Here is a 19,856-nt window from a genome sequence, read left to right as displayed (position 1 = left end):
AATGAAGGCAATTATCAATGAATTCAGGTTGCCTTGAAGCAGGCTGGTGCACACAACCTAGCCTATATTAATGGTGCTGAAGTTGAGCTGGTCAAGTGCTTCAAGCCACATATCACCAACTGGTTGTCCTTGTCCAACCACATCGAGACGATGGCCAAGAAAGCACACTAACGCTTCTGCTTCCTTAGAAGGCTTAGGAAATTCAGCATGTCTTCAATGACTTCATTTTATTCTGAGAACCTTTAATATCCAAAATTCAAATATTTCAAGTAATAATGAACCCACTATTCCTTCTACCAAATGGGTAGAAAAGGTATGGTAAACAATCTCAATTGGGAATGTAACGTCTGAACAGCCAGAGTCTCTGCACTGCTCCTTATGGAACACTACTAGCCACTCTCTTTACTCACAATCTCTACTTCTGCCTAATCCAATCTATTTCTCTCCAACTCCCCATTATCGAACCATTATTTAGCTATGGAATCTTTATACATGATCATTGTTTATACTGTACTGTTATCTCTTGAAAAACCCCAATAAAGTTGATCATACAAGAACTGCAAGTTGAATGATAAATTTCAATCAGATATTGGCACAGATTACTTTAAGATATTGGCTCATAAATCTTGTATGGAAGATTATTCCCGATGTTGGGGAAGTCCAGAACTAAGGGTCACAGTTTAAGGATAAGAGGGAAGTCTTTTAGGACCGAGATGAGAAAATAATTTTTTACACAGAGAGTGGTGAATCTGTGGAATTCTCTGCCACAGAAGGTAGTTGAGGCCAGTTCATTGGCTATATTTAAGAGGGAGTTAGATGTGGCCCCTGTGGCTAAAGGGATCAGGGGGTATGGAGAGAAGGCAGGGTGGGATACTGAGTTGGATGATCAGCCATGATCATATTGAATGGCGGTGCAGGCTCGAAGGGCCGAATGGCCTACTCCTGTACCTATTGTCTATGTATGTAATAATGCAACTGATTTAATTTTACATTTACATTATGGCTGACATTTTGATGAACTCATTAAAATACAAATGGTTGTGCTACTCCATACTAATAATCATTATGTGTGATTTACAATATGTGGAAAGGGTGCTTCTGACAAGGTATTTATTTTAGGTACAAGGCCTGTGTGCTGGAAATCTATAAGCATACACATAATATAGTAATTCATTCAAGGTTTAATGATAAAATCTTTGATGGGCTCCAACATTTTTATGCATATAGACATTTTTTTGTAAATACAAATGTTAGTAATTTTTAGTACATTTACAGTTTGTAAGCACTTTATAAGTGATGAAACAAGTTATATACAATATAATCACATTCCCGAGATAAGGTTGTGGTTATGTTACTGAAATGATGTAGGTAGCTTTAAGAGATGGATATTTGACATAACTTAGTTCCCATTATAAACAGACGAACTTAAAAAAAATGTATGCACTCTCCCAAAATGCCAACAAAATGCAAAAAAAAGAAACCATCCATAGCTTCAAATAGAATTTGGTTCTGAAAGTAATACAAAATTTACATTTTGCAAATAAATCAAATATTTCTGAAATAGAACAGATATTTTGCAAAAAGATTCTAAGACACAGGTACGCTAGAATTATGGCGAGAAATACCATTTCAGTAAAAAAATTATGAGCCATCTCACTACCATAACACCAATTTAATTATACTCTGGATCAGTGACAAGGAATGCAAGACTCTACCCTGCAGAAATCTGCATTCTGCGCTGTTCAATGTTAAAATCATATCTGTAAACCACAGAGAGAATTAAAGTCTCAACCTGCCAGAGTTACCAACTCAACAAGTATTAAGTACATGTAGTGCACACCTCTTCCCCTGTGGTAGTCATTTTGGTAAACACATTGTAGAATAATGGTTTCGGAATCTGAAGAAGGGTTTCGGCCCGAAATGTTGCCTATTTCCTTCGCTCCATAGATGCTGCCTCACCCGCTGAGTTTCTCCAGCATTTTTGTCTACCGTAGAATAAGAAAACATTGGCCTTTATTGTTCAATACTGGCAAGGAATGTGGGATTCTGTTTTTTATTTGCAAAGAGTTATTGATCGTGGTGATCTAAAGGCCACTGCCAGCAATGTTGCAAGAGAGATGTTTAACAATGTTTTATTAGTTCTATTGTAACTACCATTGTTAAGTCTATAAAGTGTCAAAGAATGCCTCATCTAACTTAGCTTAAATAACCTGGAATTTTAATTAAAAAAATTAGAAAATTAGTTCAGCTAAAACATACTTTACAGATTGGATATTTCCATGATTCAGACTAGAATTAAAAGTGAAGTTATTTTCTATATAAGGAATCAACTTCCAAGCGCAGATTCCTCCAGTAACTAATAGCTTCTCATGTACCAAAGTAACAACTACCATTGGCATTTTAAAACTACATTAACCTATTAGAGTGCTTGAAGCAGACATAGTGTCAAAGATGGCCTTCACAGCATGGACTTAATTACAGCTATTGACGACTCCAACATTTCCCCTTTTTTGATGATGTATGCTGCTTGTATGTAAAATCTCAAGTCACTTGATAAATTGATCGATGGCTCATTCAAGTTAGAGCATGCTGGCTAGAATGCCGTGAGTGGCAGGAATAAAAAGGCATCTCAACATGTCGTGATGTTCGGTTAATGACACTTTGTCACTTTGCACTTTTAATTGGAGTCTCTGACTCAGTAGATTGTCTTTCGTCTGTCCATGCTTTTCTGGTATTCTTCAGTGCCAGTGTTCGCTCTTGGTCCACCAATACATAATCTACCTTTTCATCTGCTGCTACTGTACCTGTACCATTGCTTTTCTGAAAATCAACAAACAAAAGGGTACAGTGTTATCCAGTTCGTAGTCCAAATCAAGGCTGAGTATATCGCATTTCCAACAGTGACAACGTTTGATCACATTTCCCAAATTTCAGCACCTCAGAACCCACACCCGAGTAGATATAACATCGCAGATTTTGTATAATAAAGTCAAATAAAAAAATAATGGCTGGTCTTACAGTGTAATAGCCAAGAAATGTATCTGTGCATTACCAAAGAAAAACACTCCTGTGCCAAAATGTATGAACTCTAAAGATGCTTTGGCCTTCAGCTCACCCAAATAACACCAGTGCAATGTCATGCCCAAACTTTGTTTCTGGTGAGATTGCATTGGGCTGAACCTAAATTGGTTTTCTCACAGAGAACAAAAATGTAATGATGAAGACTCAACTGGAAAACTATTTAAAAGAGTCAGGCATACCTCTCTGTAGTTACACAGACAGGCTGCTGCACAAATCTAGCAAACAAACCTTATGCTGTCTGACTCAAACTGGGATTCCAATAATACAGTGGTTTCAACAGGTTCACCTTAAAATTTAGTGGCCAGAAGAAATCCTGTAAAAAGATAAATAGTTCCCAATTCATCAGGTCAGAAATGAATGGGAGACTCTAAGAATATAGATATATGGGGTACCAATCATGGAAATCACTACGAAAGTATCTCAAGGGGCAGCAGTGCCCTCTATAAATATCTGGGTTTTGTTTAAAAAAAAAATATTTGACACTGCAGACAAATGGCCCTTCCATGTGTGATGGAAAAATCAAACTGGATGTGTTTGCAAGGGAGCCTGCTACAATGATTTTGGGAGCAGCACTAACAAAGTGTTAGTTTGGGAGCAACACTATAAAGTGTTAGAAAGTTTGTTAAATGCAAGAAGAATGATGCAGACAAATTTGTAGACTTGCATCTCTTCAATGCTTCATCTCCAGCTGGAGTGAGGGTTTGAAATGATAGGACTACTTCAGGGTTGGTTCCTAAATCACAGGCAATTCTACATATTTTATTGAAAATTTATGAGTGTTACAATTATTTTTAATCGCTACTTCGCGCAGCTGTAGTAAATTCTTTGACTGGACAGCACGCGAACAAAAGCTTTTCCCTGTACCTCGGTATATTTGATAATAGTAAACTAAACTAAAAAAACTACACAGATCAGGTTATGAATTCTCACCATTCGTACCTTTCGTGGAGGTGTTGATTTTCCAGAATCTAGATCCAGGTCTAAATACTCAACTTGTTGTTTGTCACTTTTAGATCGCGTTAAACTGCTTCCGCCATCACTACATTGTAGTATTCCTTGTTTAATGCTCTGCAAAAGTCCGACAGGAATAAGCCCAACATTATCATGGGAACAAGAAGACACCATCATTCCCCCCCACCCCAGCAAAATGTTATAAAACCTCCCAAAAGGTTAACGTGACCTTGTTTATAACATTATAAGAATGATTGGAAAATCTAGACAAACATGACTACTATCAGATGATACAGCATGGAAACAGGCCCTTTGGCCCAACTCATCCATGCCGACCAAGATGCCCCATCTAAGTCCCATTTGCCCGCATTTGGTCCACATCCTCTAATCATTACTATTCATGTACCTGTCCAAGTGTCTTTTAAATGTTATTGTGGCTGCCTCAACTACCTTCTCGGTCATCTCATTCCATATAATCACCATATTATTATAGATTAATTTCTATCTATGTTTATAAAAACAATTGCTTTCATTGGAATGATATTCCAGATCTTCTGTTTGCTGCTTTATTTAAGAAACACTATAAGTAATTTTATCATCTTGTCAGAGGGAAGATGTGGCTGCTGACAAACATGCCCCTTTGAAAGTGTCTTGTAGAGAGCATTAGACAATAGACAATAGATGCAGGAGTAGGCCATTTAGCCCTTCGAGCCAGCATCACCATTCAATGTGATCATAGCTGATCATCTACAATCAGTACCCCGTTCCTGCCTTCTCCCCATAACCCCCGACTCCACTATTTTTAAGAGCCCTATCTAGCTCTCTCTTGAAAGCATCCAGAGAACCTGCCTCCACTGCCCTCTGAGGCAGAGAATTCCACAGACTCACCACTCTCTGTGAGGAAAAAGTGTTTCCTCATCTCCTTTATAAATGGCTTACTCCCTATTCTTAAACTGTGGCCCCTAGTTCTGGACTCCCCCAACATCGGGAACATGTTTCTTGCCTCTAGCGTGTCCAAGCCCTTAACAATCTTATATGTTTCAATGAGATGCCCACTCATCCCTCTAAACTCCAGGATTGGTCAAGCGATCTGTAGCCCAGAGAAGCGGATCTATTTACAATGCTTCCCCTGGCATGTGAAAGACAGGAAAAGCTCATTCAATGAATGAAGGCAATTACAACTAGACAATCTTGCCTTCAATGGTACATAAGCCTAAACGGAAGTGGAAAACTGGTAAAAAGGTGTGAGATGACTTGGATTATGGAACAAGTTCATACAGTATTTACTGTTATAATGTTTACTTCAGAAGCAGTTATTTTAAATTTAAAGTCACCTTTAGGAAAAATCCACCATGAATATGGTTTAGCTCAATTGTCTATTAAAAATGAAATGGAGAGTGTTCATGACCAACAGATTACTGTAAGGGTCAGGGTAAGGATAGCAAGTCTTGGAATCTGGTTGTCAAGGGATATCAGAGCCTTGGTGAACAAAGAGAAGAGAACAATATGGCAGGAAAAGAGTACTGACGATAATCCTCTCAGGAGTACAGAGAGTGTGGAGAGGCGCTAATAGGGCAAAGAGAGGCATTAAGTATCATTGATAGATGAGAATAAGGAAAATCCCAAGGCGTGTTAAGAATGAGTTTACCAGGGAAAGAGTGGGGCCCATTAGGGACACATGGGGCAATACGCAAGGCGCTAGAGGTAACTGATCTAATATCACTGGCAGGTAAGTAATTGGAAACAATCTGAGGGACAGGATTAATCTACACCTGGGAAAGCAAGAATTAATTGGGGCGAGTCTGTTGGTAGGAGATCCAGTCTAATGGACTTCAGTAAGGTCCCATTTGAAAGACTGGTCCAAAATGTTAGAGCCCATGGGATGGCAGCAAGTTGGCAATTTTGATCCCAGGAAGCGAGTGGGCAAGATCATCTCTGACCCCTCTCACCCTGGCCACAAACTCTTTGAATCACTTCCCTCTGGAAGGCGACTCCGGATTGTCAAAGCTGTCACAGCCAGACATAAAAACTGTTTTTATCCACGAGTAGTTGCTCTACTCAACAGCCAAAAATCTGTGGCCTCCCTTTGATCTGGTATTTAGTTGGTTCACATGCTTGATCAATGGTGTTTTATCATTAATGTCTTATTATTATTAATGTTTAGTGTTTTCTGAATCATTCGTAACTGTCACTGTATGTCATGTTGTTACTTGTGGGCGGAGCACCAAGGTAAATTCCTTGTATATGAATACTTGGCCAATAAACTAACTTACTTACTTACTTAAATCAGCCTGATAATTGAAGAATGAGGGTGGTGGTGTACTATTGCTTTTGTAATTGGAAGCTTGTGATCAGAGGTGTACCACAGGGATAGGTGACGAGACCCTTGCAATTTGTTGTATACATCAACGACTTAGATGTCAATGTAGGATGTATGAGTAGTATGTTTGCATGTGAAACAAAAACAATGGTACTGCAGCTAATAATCAGGAGGAGAATCTTGGGCTCCAGAATGATATTGGTCAGGTGGAATTTAATTATGTTTAGTGTGAGAATGTATTTTTTTGAGGGGGGATCTTATAGAAATATATAAAATTATAAAAGGACTGGACAAGCTAGATGCAGGAAAAATAATGGTAATGCTATTGTTGGTTGCCAGGGAGAGCTGAGCATCAACAGAGACCTTGGTGTAGAAGTCTTAAAATCCCTGAAGGTGGCAGCACAGGATAGTGAAGGCATCAGGACCCAAATATCCTTATTACTACAGAACAGAAAGTGCTGGAGAACTCAGTGGGTCATGGACAAAATAGGTGACGTTTCAGGTCAGGATCTGATTGTACCAGGGTCCTGACCCAAAGCGCGCCTATCCATGTGCTCCAGAGATGCTGCCTGACCTGCTGAGTTACTCCAGCACTATGTGTCTTTTTCTGTAAACCAACATTTGCAGTTCCTTGTGACCACAGAGCACATCTCTCCATAAACCATCACCTAAATGCATTTATTTTCTCGTCCCCACCTCCTTTGATTCTCTCCAGATCTTTACTGAATGCTTGTTTCTACCTCCCAGTACTAACATTATTCATAACAAGAGGATTTCAGTATAGGAGTAAAGAGGTCCTTCTGCAGTTGTATAGGGCTCTGGTGAGACCACATCGGGAGTATTGTTTACAGTTTTGGTCTCCTAATTTGAGGAAGGACATCCTTGTGATTGAGGCAGTGCAGCGTAGGTTCACGAGTTTGATCCCTGGGATGGCGGGACTGTCATATGAGGAAAGATTGAAAAGACTAGGCTTGTATTCACTGGCGTTTAAAAGGATGAGGGGAGATCTTATAGAAATATATAACATTATAAAAGGACTGGCCAAGCTAGATGCAGGAAAAATGTTCCCAATGTTGGGCGAGTCCAGAACCAGGGGCCACAGTCTTAGAATAAAGGGGAGGTCATTTAAGACTGAGGTGAGAAAAACATTTTTCACCCAGAGTTGTGAATTTGTGGAATTCCCTGCCACAGAGGGCAGTGGAGGCCAAATCACTGAATGGATTTAAGAGAGAGTTAGATAGAGCTCTAGGGGCTAGTGGAGTCAAGGGATATGGGGAGAAGGCAGGCACGGGTTATTGATAGGGGACGATCAGCTATGATCACAATGAATGGCGGTGCTGGCTCGAAGGGCCGAATGGCCTCCTCCTGCACCTATTTTCTATGTTTCTATATAACCCGTGAGTTTGCATGAGAAAGATTCCCTTCTTTTAAAATGGATAAATTAAAGTATTATCTACATTGATGCATGCAATTCAGGCTTAAATGACCAAATCGGGAAGAGTGGTTGGTGCATTATAACTAATAAATCATCTCAATAGTAATCATAGGATTATTGAACATTATCCTCTGTGTGACCTTAACGGAGTGCTCAGGCGTAGTTGACCAGAAAGAATACTACATACAAAATCTTTTCATGAAAAATAAAGCGGTTAATAAAAATCAGCTGCTTACAGATATAAAAGCTGTTGTCCCCATATCTACCACCTCACCTCTTCTGCCCATTCTCTTCCTGATACTTCCCGTTCAATGGGTGTGATAGGGACAGTGCCATAGAAGGATTCTTCACTAAAAATGAAGGAACAGGAAGAAAGGAAATGTAAAACGTAAAAAAAAGGTGAAACCAGAGCAAGCAGAAAGATTCAAAAGACCACAAACACAGAGCAGAGCCATGAAGCAGAATAGCATAGATCCTGAGAAAGAGAGTGAAAGGAAAACAACTCTGCAAAAGGTAGCAGGAAGCTTTGTTGCCCTAAAAGAAGCAATAGTTAAAGTCAGAAGCTTCTAGAAGAAATCCTAAAGAATCAAAGAAAGAAGGCTTAAAAAGGACAAACCCAACGTGAGTAATCCCACATATTAATGAAGAGTCTTTCTAAATTCATTATTCCAAACTGGCCATTTTGGGACATAATGACATTCAACCTTTGAGGCAAAGATTGCTTTTGAACCACTTGTTCTAGATACAAATACAGCATTAGCACGGGCAACCAACAAACATCCTACCTTAAAGTTATTCAGTGAAAATATACACCTGTTGTTAATAACCTGGTTTCTAATGAGAAGAATCATGTGTGAGAAACATTGTCTGTTGCTCTTGCAAATTCCAATTGTGAATGCTACTAATACTCTGTCCCTCCAGGGCACTGTATTCCCAGCTTCTCTGCTGAACCTGAAACATGATATTACTGCAATAAAATGGATGAATGTGAAGGTTACATACTGGATCATCTGTGGAGGGTGCAGACTCCATGGCCACGTAGTTCTCCTCACTGTCCTCATGTGAATCAGTGCTGGAAGCAGTGCTGTGGACGGAGGTTGGTCGGGGATTGACAGGAAACCTGGAGTGGCTGATTCTTACGAATTATCGGAGGAGGGAAAAAAAGCAACAGTCCATATCGTTACACCTTATGTTCCTCCCGTATAAAAGCTCACCATTTATATAGAAACGCTATTTGCACATCATTTTTTAAGTTGATGAGGTAGAGAATGAACTGATGACAATAAATCAGAAGTTATGTTCGATTCATGACAATATGAAAGTTAATGAATAAAATAAATGATGTAAAATAATGTTAATTTGTCTAATTGAATTGACATGCTATATAGAACTTCAAATTACATTTTCACGTGAAACAGCTTTGACAATTAGGATTAAAGATGACAGGTAAAATTATGAAGAGTAGCAAAAATATCAGGAACCATGGCAACAACTTGAAATGTTGAATATGCTCAATATTATTTAAAAAGTTTAAACGAATCTGCTTCTCAATATTTGGTTTACTTTTAATGAACACTAGGCAATGGTTACATTAAAACTATGAAAATGTCCAATTTGTAGAATAAGAACTAAACTGTTTTGCTCTCCCTATAACAAAAATTAATATTATAATCAAAATGATATGTGTGAACCACTTGTAGCTCAGTGCCATCGAGGAATCGTTTGTTGCTTCAAATCCTACTTCTGGGGTTTGAGGGGAAAACAAATCCTAGGCTGACAGGTCAGGACGGTACGGAGGGACAGGTGTAATGTATAAGGTGGCATCTTTCAGAAATCTGATCTGCCCTTTCAGGTAAGTCCAAAAATTAACTTGGTGCTATTGTGAATTAAGGAGGATTAAGGAGAATCTGAGGAAAGACATTCTTGCCATAGAGGGAGTACAGAGAAGGATCACCAGACTGATTCCTGGGATGGCAGAACTTTCATATGAAGAAAGACTGGATAGACTCGGCTTGTAGTCACTAGAATTTAGAAGATTGAGGGGGGATCTTATAGAAACTTACAAAATTCTTAAGCGGTTGGACAGGCTAGATGCAGGAAGATTGTTCCCGATGTTGGGAAAGTCCAGAACAAGGGGTCACAGTTTAAGGATAAGGGGGAAATATTTTAGGTCCGAGATGAGAAAAACATTTTTCACACAGAGACTGGTGAATCTCTGGAATTCTCAGCCACAGAAGGTAGTTGAGGCCAGTTCATTGGCTATATTTAAGAGGGAGTTAGATGTGGCCCTTGTGGCTAAAGGGATCAGGGGGTATGGAGAGAAGGCAGGTACAGGATACTGAGTTGGATAATCAGCCATGATCATATTGAATGGCGGTGCAAGCTCGAAGGGCCGAATGGCCTACTCCTGCACCTATTTTCTATGTTTCTATGTTTCTAACATCTGGTACAAAGGCTTGAACACAACTTCAGCTAGGAGGATTGGGGGAGTACAATACACTGGGATGTTATGCTGTGTCCTGTGAAGAGGATAGTTCTCAGGTTGTGCTGCCCCAAATGTATCCCTCGACCAACATCACAAAAATACACAACTTGGTTATATCTTTCACTGCTGTTTACGGTATCTGTATATGATATCTGGCTGAATTAGTTGTTAAAACAGTGGATAACACATCTAGTCATTACAATTTCATTGCATGTGAACTGTTATGGAATATCATGAATGGTACAATTCAATTTAATACAGAAAAATGTAATTTTTTCCCCAATTTCCGTTGTCAATTACTATTAGATGAAATTTGTTGAGCTATAAAACACTGTTCATACTATTCAACCCAACAAAAAAAAAACTGCTTTTATAAACGTTTATATATGGAAATCCCCAGTAACATATATCACTGAACGATGAGGTACAGCTCTTCGCTAGGTGGTCAATCCCAATAGCTCTCCTGAACAAATAAATGTGCTTTCATCTGATTGTCCTAGTAGACCACCTGGTGGCCAGCACAAGCATTACAGGGCAAGAGCCTCGCTGCCTATTTCCCTTCTCAACAGGTGATGTACAATTAAATGCGAAGGAGACGCAAGCAAAAGGGGCCGAACATTTAAAAAAAAAATCGCAACAGAGAAATATTCAATATCACCTCTATATCCTAACCAACAATTTTACATGTTGCACATTTCACAAAGTCAACAACAGATTATAAAAGGTACACAAAAAAGCTGGAGAAACTCAGCGGGTGCAGCAGCATCTATGGAGCGAAGGAAATAGGCAACGTTTCAGCCCGAACGCTTGGGAGGGGAGGGGAAGGAAATAGGCAACGTTTCGGGCCGAAACCCTTGGGTTTCGGCCCGAAACGTTGCCTATTTCCTTCGCTCCATAGATGCTGCTGCACCCGCTGAGTTTCTCCAGCATTTTTGTCTACCTTCGATTTTCCAGCATCTGCAGTTCCTTCTTAAACAAATTATAAAATAAGCTTGTGCATTGCAATAGAAACTAATATTAGGAAAACACCCCATTAGATTCACATATTTCTTACTACTTTTTAGTTTATTCTCTAAATTGTGATTCTGCAGAAATTGCAGATTCTCAAATATTCTGGGTTTACTATCATTTAATTTTGCCATCAGTAGGAAGTACGATCCTATTTATCTACTATTTATCTTATTTATGACTTTGATTGTGGCCTAGACAGCTGGCCAAATAAAGGAAACACAAAGACAGCATAGGCAGGGTAGAGAATGGAAGGAAATTGGTGTGGAGGGACCGATCTGCCACATCAGGGGGTTAATGACTATCAGCCACTATTCATTTAGTGGCCAGATTGGTGGAAGGTCTTATCCACCACACCTCCCAAAAGCCAATTCATTGTCAAAGCCGGTCCCTTGTCAAGCCGCAGGGTGGAATCTTCTCACCTGAGGACTGACTCCCCTGCACTACTCAAGGACTGAGCCCTGCAGATGTTGTTTAGGTGGAAATGGGCAGCTGAATGCTAATCTTATGCAACCCTGGCCTTCCTCAGGGCCTCTGGCTCAGCCTGGGGTGGCGAGGGACCATGTGGTAGAGAGTATTTAGTGAATCGGGAGCTCGCGGGTCCCTAGTGGGAGACCGCTTTTCGGAGCTCCCGCAACGGCAACTTCTCCCGCCCGAGTTGCGGGGTTGAAGGCGACCTGGAGCGGGGCCTTACAACGCCCGGCGCGGCCTTAATGCCCGCGGGACTTGCCATCGCCCGCCGGAGGCTTTAACATCGGGAGAAGAATGGAGAGCAGGGGAGAGACAAGACTTTGCCTTCCATCACAGTGAGGAGGAGATTCACTGTGATGGATGTTTGTGTAAATTGTGTTGGTGTGTGTCTTGGTTCTTTTCTTGTTGTATGACTGCAGAAACCAAATTTCGTTTGAACTTCTTTTGAGATTCAAATGACAATAAATTGTATTGTATTGTATTGTGGGTTGTCGGCGCAACCAACGTCACAGCGGCCTCTGCAGTCCGTCTGTCTTTTTTTATTTTATTGTCTTGTAGAGTGTAAAGTTTGTGGTGGGTTTTTGACTGTGTATGTGTGGGGGGCGGGGGGTGGGTGGGGGAAACTTTAAAATCTTTTCCCTGCACGGGGACCCGACCTTTTCCCTGTCGGGTCTCCGTTGCCGTTGGGGCCTAGCGCCGTGGAGCGGCCTCCAACCGGAACGACAGCTCAAGTCACGGAGCCTGCGGAGCTGCGGTGCTGCCGACCTACCATCGTAGAGCTGGCCAGCTTCGGAGCGTGGAGAGCTGCGGTGGCGCGCGGCTGCGACCCGACTCCGGTGGGAGACTGCTTTGCGGGGCACCGGCAACGGCGACTTCTCCCGCTCGAATTGCGGGGTTGAGAGTGACCTGGAGCGGGGCCTTACATCGCCCGCCGCGGCTTTAAATGGCTGCGGACTTGCTAGCGCCCGCCGGGGGCTCCGACATCGGGACCCTGAGCAGGGCCTTACATCGCCCGGCGCGGCTTTAAATTGCCGCGGACATGTTAGCGCCCGCCGGGGGCTACAACATCAATACCCGGAGCAGGGCCTTACATCACCCGGCGCGGCTTTAAATGGCTGCGGACTTGCTAGCGCCCGCTGGAGGCTTTGACTTTGACTTCGGGAGAGGAATGGAGAGCAGGGGAGAGACAAGACTTTGCCTTCCATCACAGTGAGGAGGAGATTCACTGTGATGGATGTTTGTGGAAATTGTGTTGGTGTGTGTCTTGATTCTTTTCTTGTATGGCTGCAGAAACCAAATTTTGTTTGAACTTCATGTGAGGTACAAATGACAAATAAACGGTATTGTATTGTATTGTGAATTGTAAATATGAAGCAACAAGCCCAAAGTATATTGGACCACTAGTTGAATGAAGATATGATCATAATTTATTTTTAAATTTAAAAAAAGTTTTTTGAAATAGATTTTCATTCTTAAGTTCATTTGTATTTCCGTTCCTCAGCTGTATATTTTTAGAAGGGGGCTATATGTCATTCCCCACCCCCCCAGTACAAGCTCAAATCATGTGGATGGGTGCAGAACGCAACTGCAACTTATTGGCAGAGGGGGTGTGGACACCAAATTGCAAGATATTGCCCAAAAGATTTACATCTCATTTGGAATTTAAATTCTGCCTTGATAAATGCCAGTCTCATAGGCCAGACTTCCAGCTAATTATATTTCTTAAAGCACAAGTATTTAGTGTTGATAAATGATTCGATGGTTTCCAAAAATGCCCAAAAATTCCCAAATGGATCCCAAGTAACCAGTCTTTCTGTCATTTTCTCTCAGGTCTGTTTACTCAGCACCATGCACCACACCTTCAACCAGTTAGACGAGGTGCTTGAAGCAAAATAAAAATGCTGATTTCCTTGCTATCAATACCCAAATTGACTGGTGGATGTGACATTCGCAAAAAAACACACCCATCTTCAATTGTCGACTTCAAAATCCATTGGTATAGTTACATTTAAGGTTTGCTTTTTATAAACAATCTAAGCTAAACCGAATGGAGAAACAGATTTAGTGGAATCTAATATTAAGACTAAGTTTGCAAAACGAATCATTGTGATAATAGACCTGATGATGAATACCAAGTACAATTTGCAAATAAGCCAACCTTTGCCCACTGAAAATAGTACTTTCATATAATGCATCTCATAAAGGATTGCTTTGTCAAAAATCAACAAATATATGTGGATTCATATGATTTAATTAAACTGTTGGCTTTATTTAACTAAATTAAAAGAACACAGGGTCCTGTGAAAGATGGCAAGTAGGTTTATGCATCCAATCTAAGCAATTAGACACCCCAGAACCTGGACAGTTTCAGTAAGAGTTTAACCTGTTTCGGTACAATATGCTGAACAATGAACTCCGAAGTCCTAGGAAGCAAGTTCTGGCCTGCACACATTACGTTCTTTCAGCTGATACCAAAATCAATGCCATAAATACACTTAAGAGTTTGTTTTGTGGCATCAATGCAAGGTCTTGCTTCTGCAGAACTGGGTGCGGACCAATAAATCATCGGCATTTACAGTCTGTCCCTACTTTATCCCACAGATCTCAATTAAGGGATTAGTTTATAATATTATAGGATAAATTAAATTTTGTAAAAGACAAGATCTACATGAAGGGACAGGTAGTTTATACCCTTCCAGCCAAAAGAACAAAACCATTATTTACAACATGACAATAAGCTAAAAAAAATGAAAATGCATTTACTTACTTATATAATCGAATGTATCTATTAAATAAGCGGATGTACTTCATTTATCAAATAACCTGAGAGTATTTCATTCTTTCTCTCATGGTGGAATAGCACTGTGCAAGAGAATAGAAGATATGCTGATCCAAAACCAGGGATTTGAAATATTAATAACTTCTTAAGGACATCCTTGTGATTGAGGCAGTGCAGCGTAGGTTCACGAGATTGATCCCTGGGATGGCGGGACTGTCATATGGGGAAAGATTGAAAAGACTAGGCTTGTATTCACTGGAGTTTAGAAGGATGAGGGGAAGTCTTATAGAAACATATAAAATTATAAAAGGACTGGACAAGCTAGATGCAGGAAAAATGTTCCCAATGTTGGGCGAGTCCAGAACCAGGGGCCACAGTCTTAGAATAAAGGGGAGATTATTTAAGACTGAGGTGAGAAAAACTTTTTCACCCAGAGAGTTGTAAATTTATGGAATTCCCTGCCACAGAGGGCAGTGGAGGCCAAGTCACTGGATGGATTTAAGAGAGAGTTAGATAGAGCTCTAGGGGCTAGTGGTAGTCAAGGGATATGGGGAGAAGGCAGGCACGGGTTATTGATAGGGGACGATCAGCCATGATCACAATGAATGGCGGTGCTGGCTCGAAGGGCTGAATGGCCTCCTCCTGCACCTATTTTCTAAGTTTCTATGTTTCTCTCTGCAAAGATACTCCTGACTTGCAGAGTAATTCCAGACATTTATTCATATCGCTATTTCGTCAGCAACTTTGCAATTTCTTATATTGGCAATGTAGATGGGCTATTGACAGTGACAACTAAGTTTTAAATTATATTGGATCATAGAGCTATAGACTAACGGAATAAGATATTTGTTTTCTGAGATTAAATAGAGCAAGTCAGGAGACAATGCTCAAGGAGTGAATCAGATGAGTTATGGCAGGAGAGGATACAAGTCTCTGGTGGATTGTCACCATGGCAATATATTCTTAATAGGAATCTTTGTTTTCTAAAGTCAGCATAAAGTCAGAGACCTCCTCTAATATTATTCTGAAGTTCAAACCCGTAACAAATTGCAAGCAAGCACACAAGTGGTTAGGAGTGCAATTCCTTCCAGGCCAACCTTATCCAAAGATTGCTGAATAAATGCAATGGTAAAAGAAGCTTACAGAAGCTTACAGCTTACATTAAACAGAAACTTACTCTCTGATGAAGGTTTTGGTCACTGGCGATCTGACTGGAGCTAATTCCTGCATTTCTTCAAATTCAGGTAAAGGTTTAATTTCCAATGGAGCAGGTTTAACTGTGGTATAAAAAGTGCACATGAGTATATCTTTTATATATAAAGTAAGGTGTTTGCTGAGTAATATCATTTTCTTAAAACATATAAAATGTTAAACAGTTCAGATGGAACATTTGCTATATTTTGAAAGGAAAACTTTAAAACCCCAAGCAGTTACTAAGTAATTAACACTGCAGGTAGATGTAAACTAGCATTACTGAGTTCTTACAAAATACTCAAAATTAATACAGCATTGTGATGATTTTTACATTTTATTACAGTTTCAACTGTGTTTTTACACACGTTTCAACTCTTAGTGATTATCCTGACCACCAGAAAAAACATCTGGCAACACACAGTATGCAGTTAATTCTCAGAGAGAGAGAAACAGAAGATGGGAGCCCCAATCAAAAACTCATTCCTCACACTATCCCTGTCACAAAAAAAGTCATCAAATCTCTTGTTTAAACATCAGTCTTTCTTCAGTTAAGCAAGTCTGACTCCAAGTCCACAAGGAAATTCCATGATTTGGCTGCACTAGGCAAAAATAGATTGCATTTGTGCCCCTATCCTTCTGATCAAGGAATGAAAACACTGATTTTGAGTCAGTTATATAGCACAGAAACAGGTCTCTCAGCCCAATTTTCATAGATTCATAGAAAATAGGTGCAGGAGTAGGCCATTCAGCCCTTCGAGCCTGCACCGCCATTCAATATGATCATGGCTGATCATCCAACTCAGTATCCTGTACCTGCCTTCTCCCCATACCCCCATACCCCCGATCCCTTTAGCCACAAGGGCCACATCTAACTCCCATTTGATCCATATCTCTCCAATCCTTTCCACGTTCCTGTCCAAATGTCTCTCAAATATTATTATTGGACCTGGCTCATCGACCTCTTCTGCTAGCTCGTTGCATCTGCTCACCAACCTCTGTATGAAACAGTTGTCCTCAGGCTCCTATTAAATCTCCCCTCACCTTAAAAATATGTCCTCTAATTCCTCATTTCCATTCCCTGGGAAATAGACTCTGTATTCACTCTATCTATTCCCCTCATGATTTTATACATCATTATAAGATCACCCTCTGCCTTCTACGCTCCAAGGATTTTACATGCCTATACAATTGTACATTTTAATTTGAGAGCTCAGAAAACAGTAGACATTACACACCTGAATTTCTAAAGCATACCAGCCAACAAAACCTCCTTCCGACTGCAAAGATTCAAGATCTGTCTCCTGATATCAACCACACAATCAAATTAAAAATAATCCTTGGAGTTCTACAGGAGGACACAAACAATCTTCCTGATGTACTAGTGGCCAGAGGATCTGAGGTGACGGAGGAACTGAAGGAGATTCACATTAGGCAGGAAATGGTGTTGGGTAGACTGATGGGACTGAAGGCTGATAAATCCCCAGGGCCTGATGGTCTGCATCCCAAGGTACTTAAGGAAGTGGCTCTAGAAATCGTGGACGCATTGGTGATAATTTTCCAATGTTCTATAGATTCAGGATCAGTTCCTGTGGATTGGAGGGTAGCTAATGTTATCCCACTTTTTAACAAAGGCGGGAGAGAGAAAACAGGGAATTATGGACCATTTAGCCTGACATCGGTGGTGGGGAAGATGCTGGAGTCAATAATAAAAGATGAAATAGCGGCACATTTGGATAGCAGTAGCAGGATCGGTCCGAGTCAGCATGGATTTACGAAGGGGGAATCATGCTTGAATAATCTTCTGGAATTTTTTGAGGATGTAACCAGGATAATGAACAAGGGAGAGCCAGTGGATGTAGTATACCTGGACTTTCAGAAAGCATTTGATAAGGTCCCACATAGGAGATTAGTGGGACCTTAGTGGGAAATTAGGGCACATAGTATTGGGGGCAGAGTGCTGACATGGATAGAGAAGTTGATGGCAGGCAGGAAACAAAGAGTAGGGATTAACGGGTCCCTTTCAGAATGGAAGGCAGTGACTAGTGGGGTACCGCAAGGCTCGGTGCTGGGACCGCAGCTATTTACAATATACATCAATGATTTGGATGTTGGGATTCAAAGTAACATTAGCAAATTTGCAGATGACACAAAGCTGGGTGGCAGTGTGAACTGTGAGGAGGATGCTATGAGAATGCAAGGTGACCTGGACAGGTTAGGGGAGTGGGCAGATACATGGCAGATGAAGTTTAATGCGGATAAATGTGAGATTATCCACTTTCGTAGCAAAAACAGGAAGGCAGATTACTATCTAAATGGCGTCAAGTTGGGAAAAGGGGAAGTACAACGGGATCTATGGGTCCTTGTACATCAGTCTATGAAAGTAAGCATGCAGGTACAGCAGGCAGTGAAGAAAGTGAATGGCATGTTGGCCTTTATAACAAGAGGAATCGAATATAGGAGCAAAGAGGTCCTTCTGCAGTTGTACAGAGCCCTAGTGAGACCACACCTGGAGTATTGTGTGCAGTTTTGGTCCCCTAATTTGAGAAGGACTTTCTTGCTATTGAGGGAGTGCAGCGTAGGTTTTCAAGGTTAATTCCCGGGATGGCGAGACTGTCATATGCTGAGAGAATGGAGCAGCTGGGCTTGTACACTCTGGAGTTTAGAAGGATGAGAGGGATCTCATTGAAACATATATTGTTAAGGGTTTGGACACGCTAGAGGCAGGAAACATGTTCCCGATGTTGGGGGAGTCCAGAACCAGGGGCCACAGTTTAACAATAAGGAGAAACCATTTAGAACGGAGACGATGAAACACTTTTTCTCACAGAGAGTGGTGAGTCTGTGGAGGCAGTTTCTCTGGATGCTTTCAAGAGAATGCTAGATAGGGCTCTTAAAAATAGCGGAGTCAGGGGATATGGGGAGAAGGCAGGAACGGGATGCTGATTGGGGATGATCAGCCATGATCACATTGAATGGCGGTGCTGGCTCGAAGGGCCGAATGGCCTACTCCTGCACCTATTGTCTATTGTCTATTGTCTACAAGCATCTTTTTTTGAAACTATTGAACGACAGTAATGTTAAAGTTGACACACACATTCCAAATTTTCTTGGTGATGGAAATCACAACTCATTTCGAAATCTTCAATCTGCAATTTAATCTTTTTCCCCTTCTCTAGTCCTCCATTTTCCAAAGATTTATGAAGCAGATTCAATGAAAACTATTTACACTTGAGGTTTATAAAATGTGTATACGCTGAAGGCTAAACTAACAGTACAGGTGCACAACCTTTTATCCGAAAGCCTTGGGACCAGACACTTCTCGGATTTCGGAATTTTTCAGATTTCCGAATGGAAGACTTTTAGCGTAGATTAGGTAGGTAGCGCGGGCGGCTTGAAAAGTCTGGAGCGGCTGCCTCCTCCCCGGAGACCGGGGAATCATTGTAAATCATTGCTTAAATGTTAGTCAGTTAGTTTGGAGGGATTTTATGTGGTGGGGGGGGTGAAGGGGGAAACTTTAATTCTTAGTCCCCTACCTGGTCGGAGAGGCGGGGAGCGGGCAATGCCTTACTGGGTCACCGTGCAGTAAGCTCCGGAGCGCTGTGGCCGCCGACTCCCAACATCGCGGAGATGGGGGCTGCGGGCGTCCGGCCGCGGGCGGCGCCGGTTGGTGCTCCGACCCCGGCAACTCTACCCCTGGCTGCGCGGCGCTCCAAATCCAGCGCCGCCCGCGACCGGACGCCCGCAGCCCCAGCTCCGCGATGTTGGGAGTCGGCGGCCACAGCGCTCCGGAGCTTACTGCACGGCGACCCGGTAAGGCATTGCCCGCTCCCCGCCTCTCCGACCAGGTAGGGGACTAAGAATTAAAGTCCCCCCCCCCCCCCCTTCACATAAAAGCCCTCCAAACTAACTGACTGACATTTAAGCAATGATTTACAGATGTTTAAGTGTCTCCCCGGTCTCCGGGGAGGAGGCAGCCGTTACAGTAGTACAGACCTGGGTTGACCGTGGGTCGTTTCGGGTCAAGTTTGGCGCCAAACGCGAGCTTTGGTGTGCAGACGACATCCTGGAAAAAATGTCTGGTTTTCAGAGCTTTTCGGTTTCGGGAACTCCGGATAAAAGGTTGTGCACCTGT

At 41.6% G+C, this 19,856-nt stretch overlaps 1 protein-coding gene across 9 annotated transcripts in view; it reads right to left on the bottom strand.

The window, feature by feature from the left end:
- Positions 1-1,161: 1,161 nt before the first annotated feature.
- The window catches only part of gab1 (GRB2 associated binding protein 1), a 234,172-nt gene continuing 215,477 nt past the window's right edge, over positions 1,162-19,856 (bottom strand). For 5 of the 9 annotated variants that reach the window (XM_033012477.1, XM_033012724.1, XM_033012648.1 and 2 more), the window contains 4 exons: positions 15,708-15,807; positions 8,790-8,922; positions 4,012-4,149; positions 1,162-2,820 (listed from right to left, as the gene is read on the bottom strand). In XM_033012477.1, the coding sequence (XP_032868368.1) occupies positions 2,665-2,820; positions 4,012-4,149; positions 8,790-8,922; positions 15,708-15,807 (527 nt within the window). In that variant the 3' untranslated portion in view covers positions 1,162-2,664. The remainder of the gene's footprint in view (positions 2,821-4,011; positions 4,150-8,789; positions 8,923-15,707; positions 15,808-19,856) is intronic. The other 4 variants (XM_033013042.1, XM_033012569.1, XM_033012975.1 and 1 more) reach the window with 1 other exon arrangement.

This window comes from Amblyraja radiata, chromosome 1 (genome assembly GCF_010909765.2).
Source record: "Amblyraja radiata isolate CabotCenter1 chromosome 1, sAmbRad1.1.pri, whole genome shotgun sequence".
NCBI lineage: Eukaryota > Metazoa > Chordata > Chondrichthyes > Rajiformes > Rajidae > Amblyraja > Amblyraja radiata.
The sequence above is the reverse complement of the archived record's forward strand: the minus strand, read 5'-3'. Positions and strand labels throughout refer to the sequence as shown.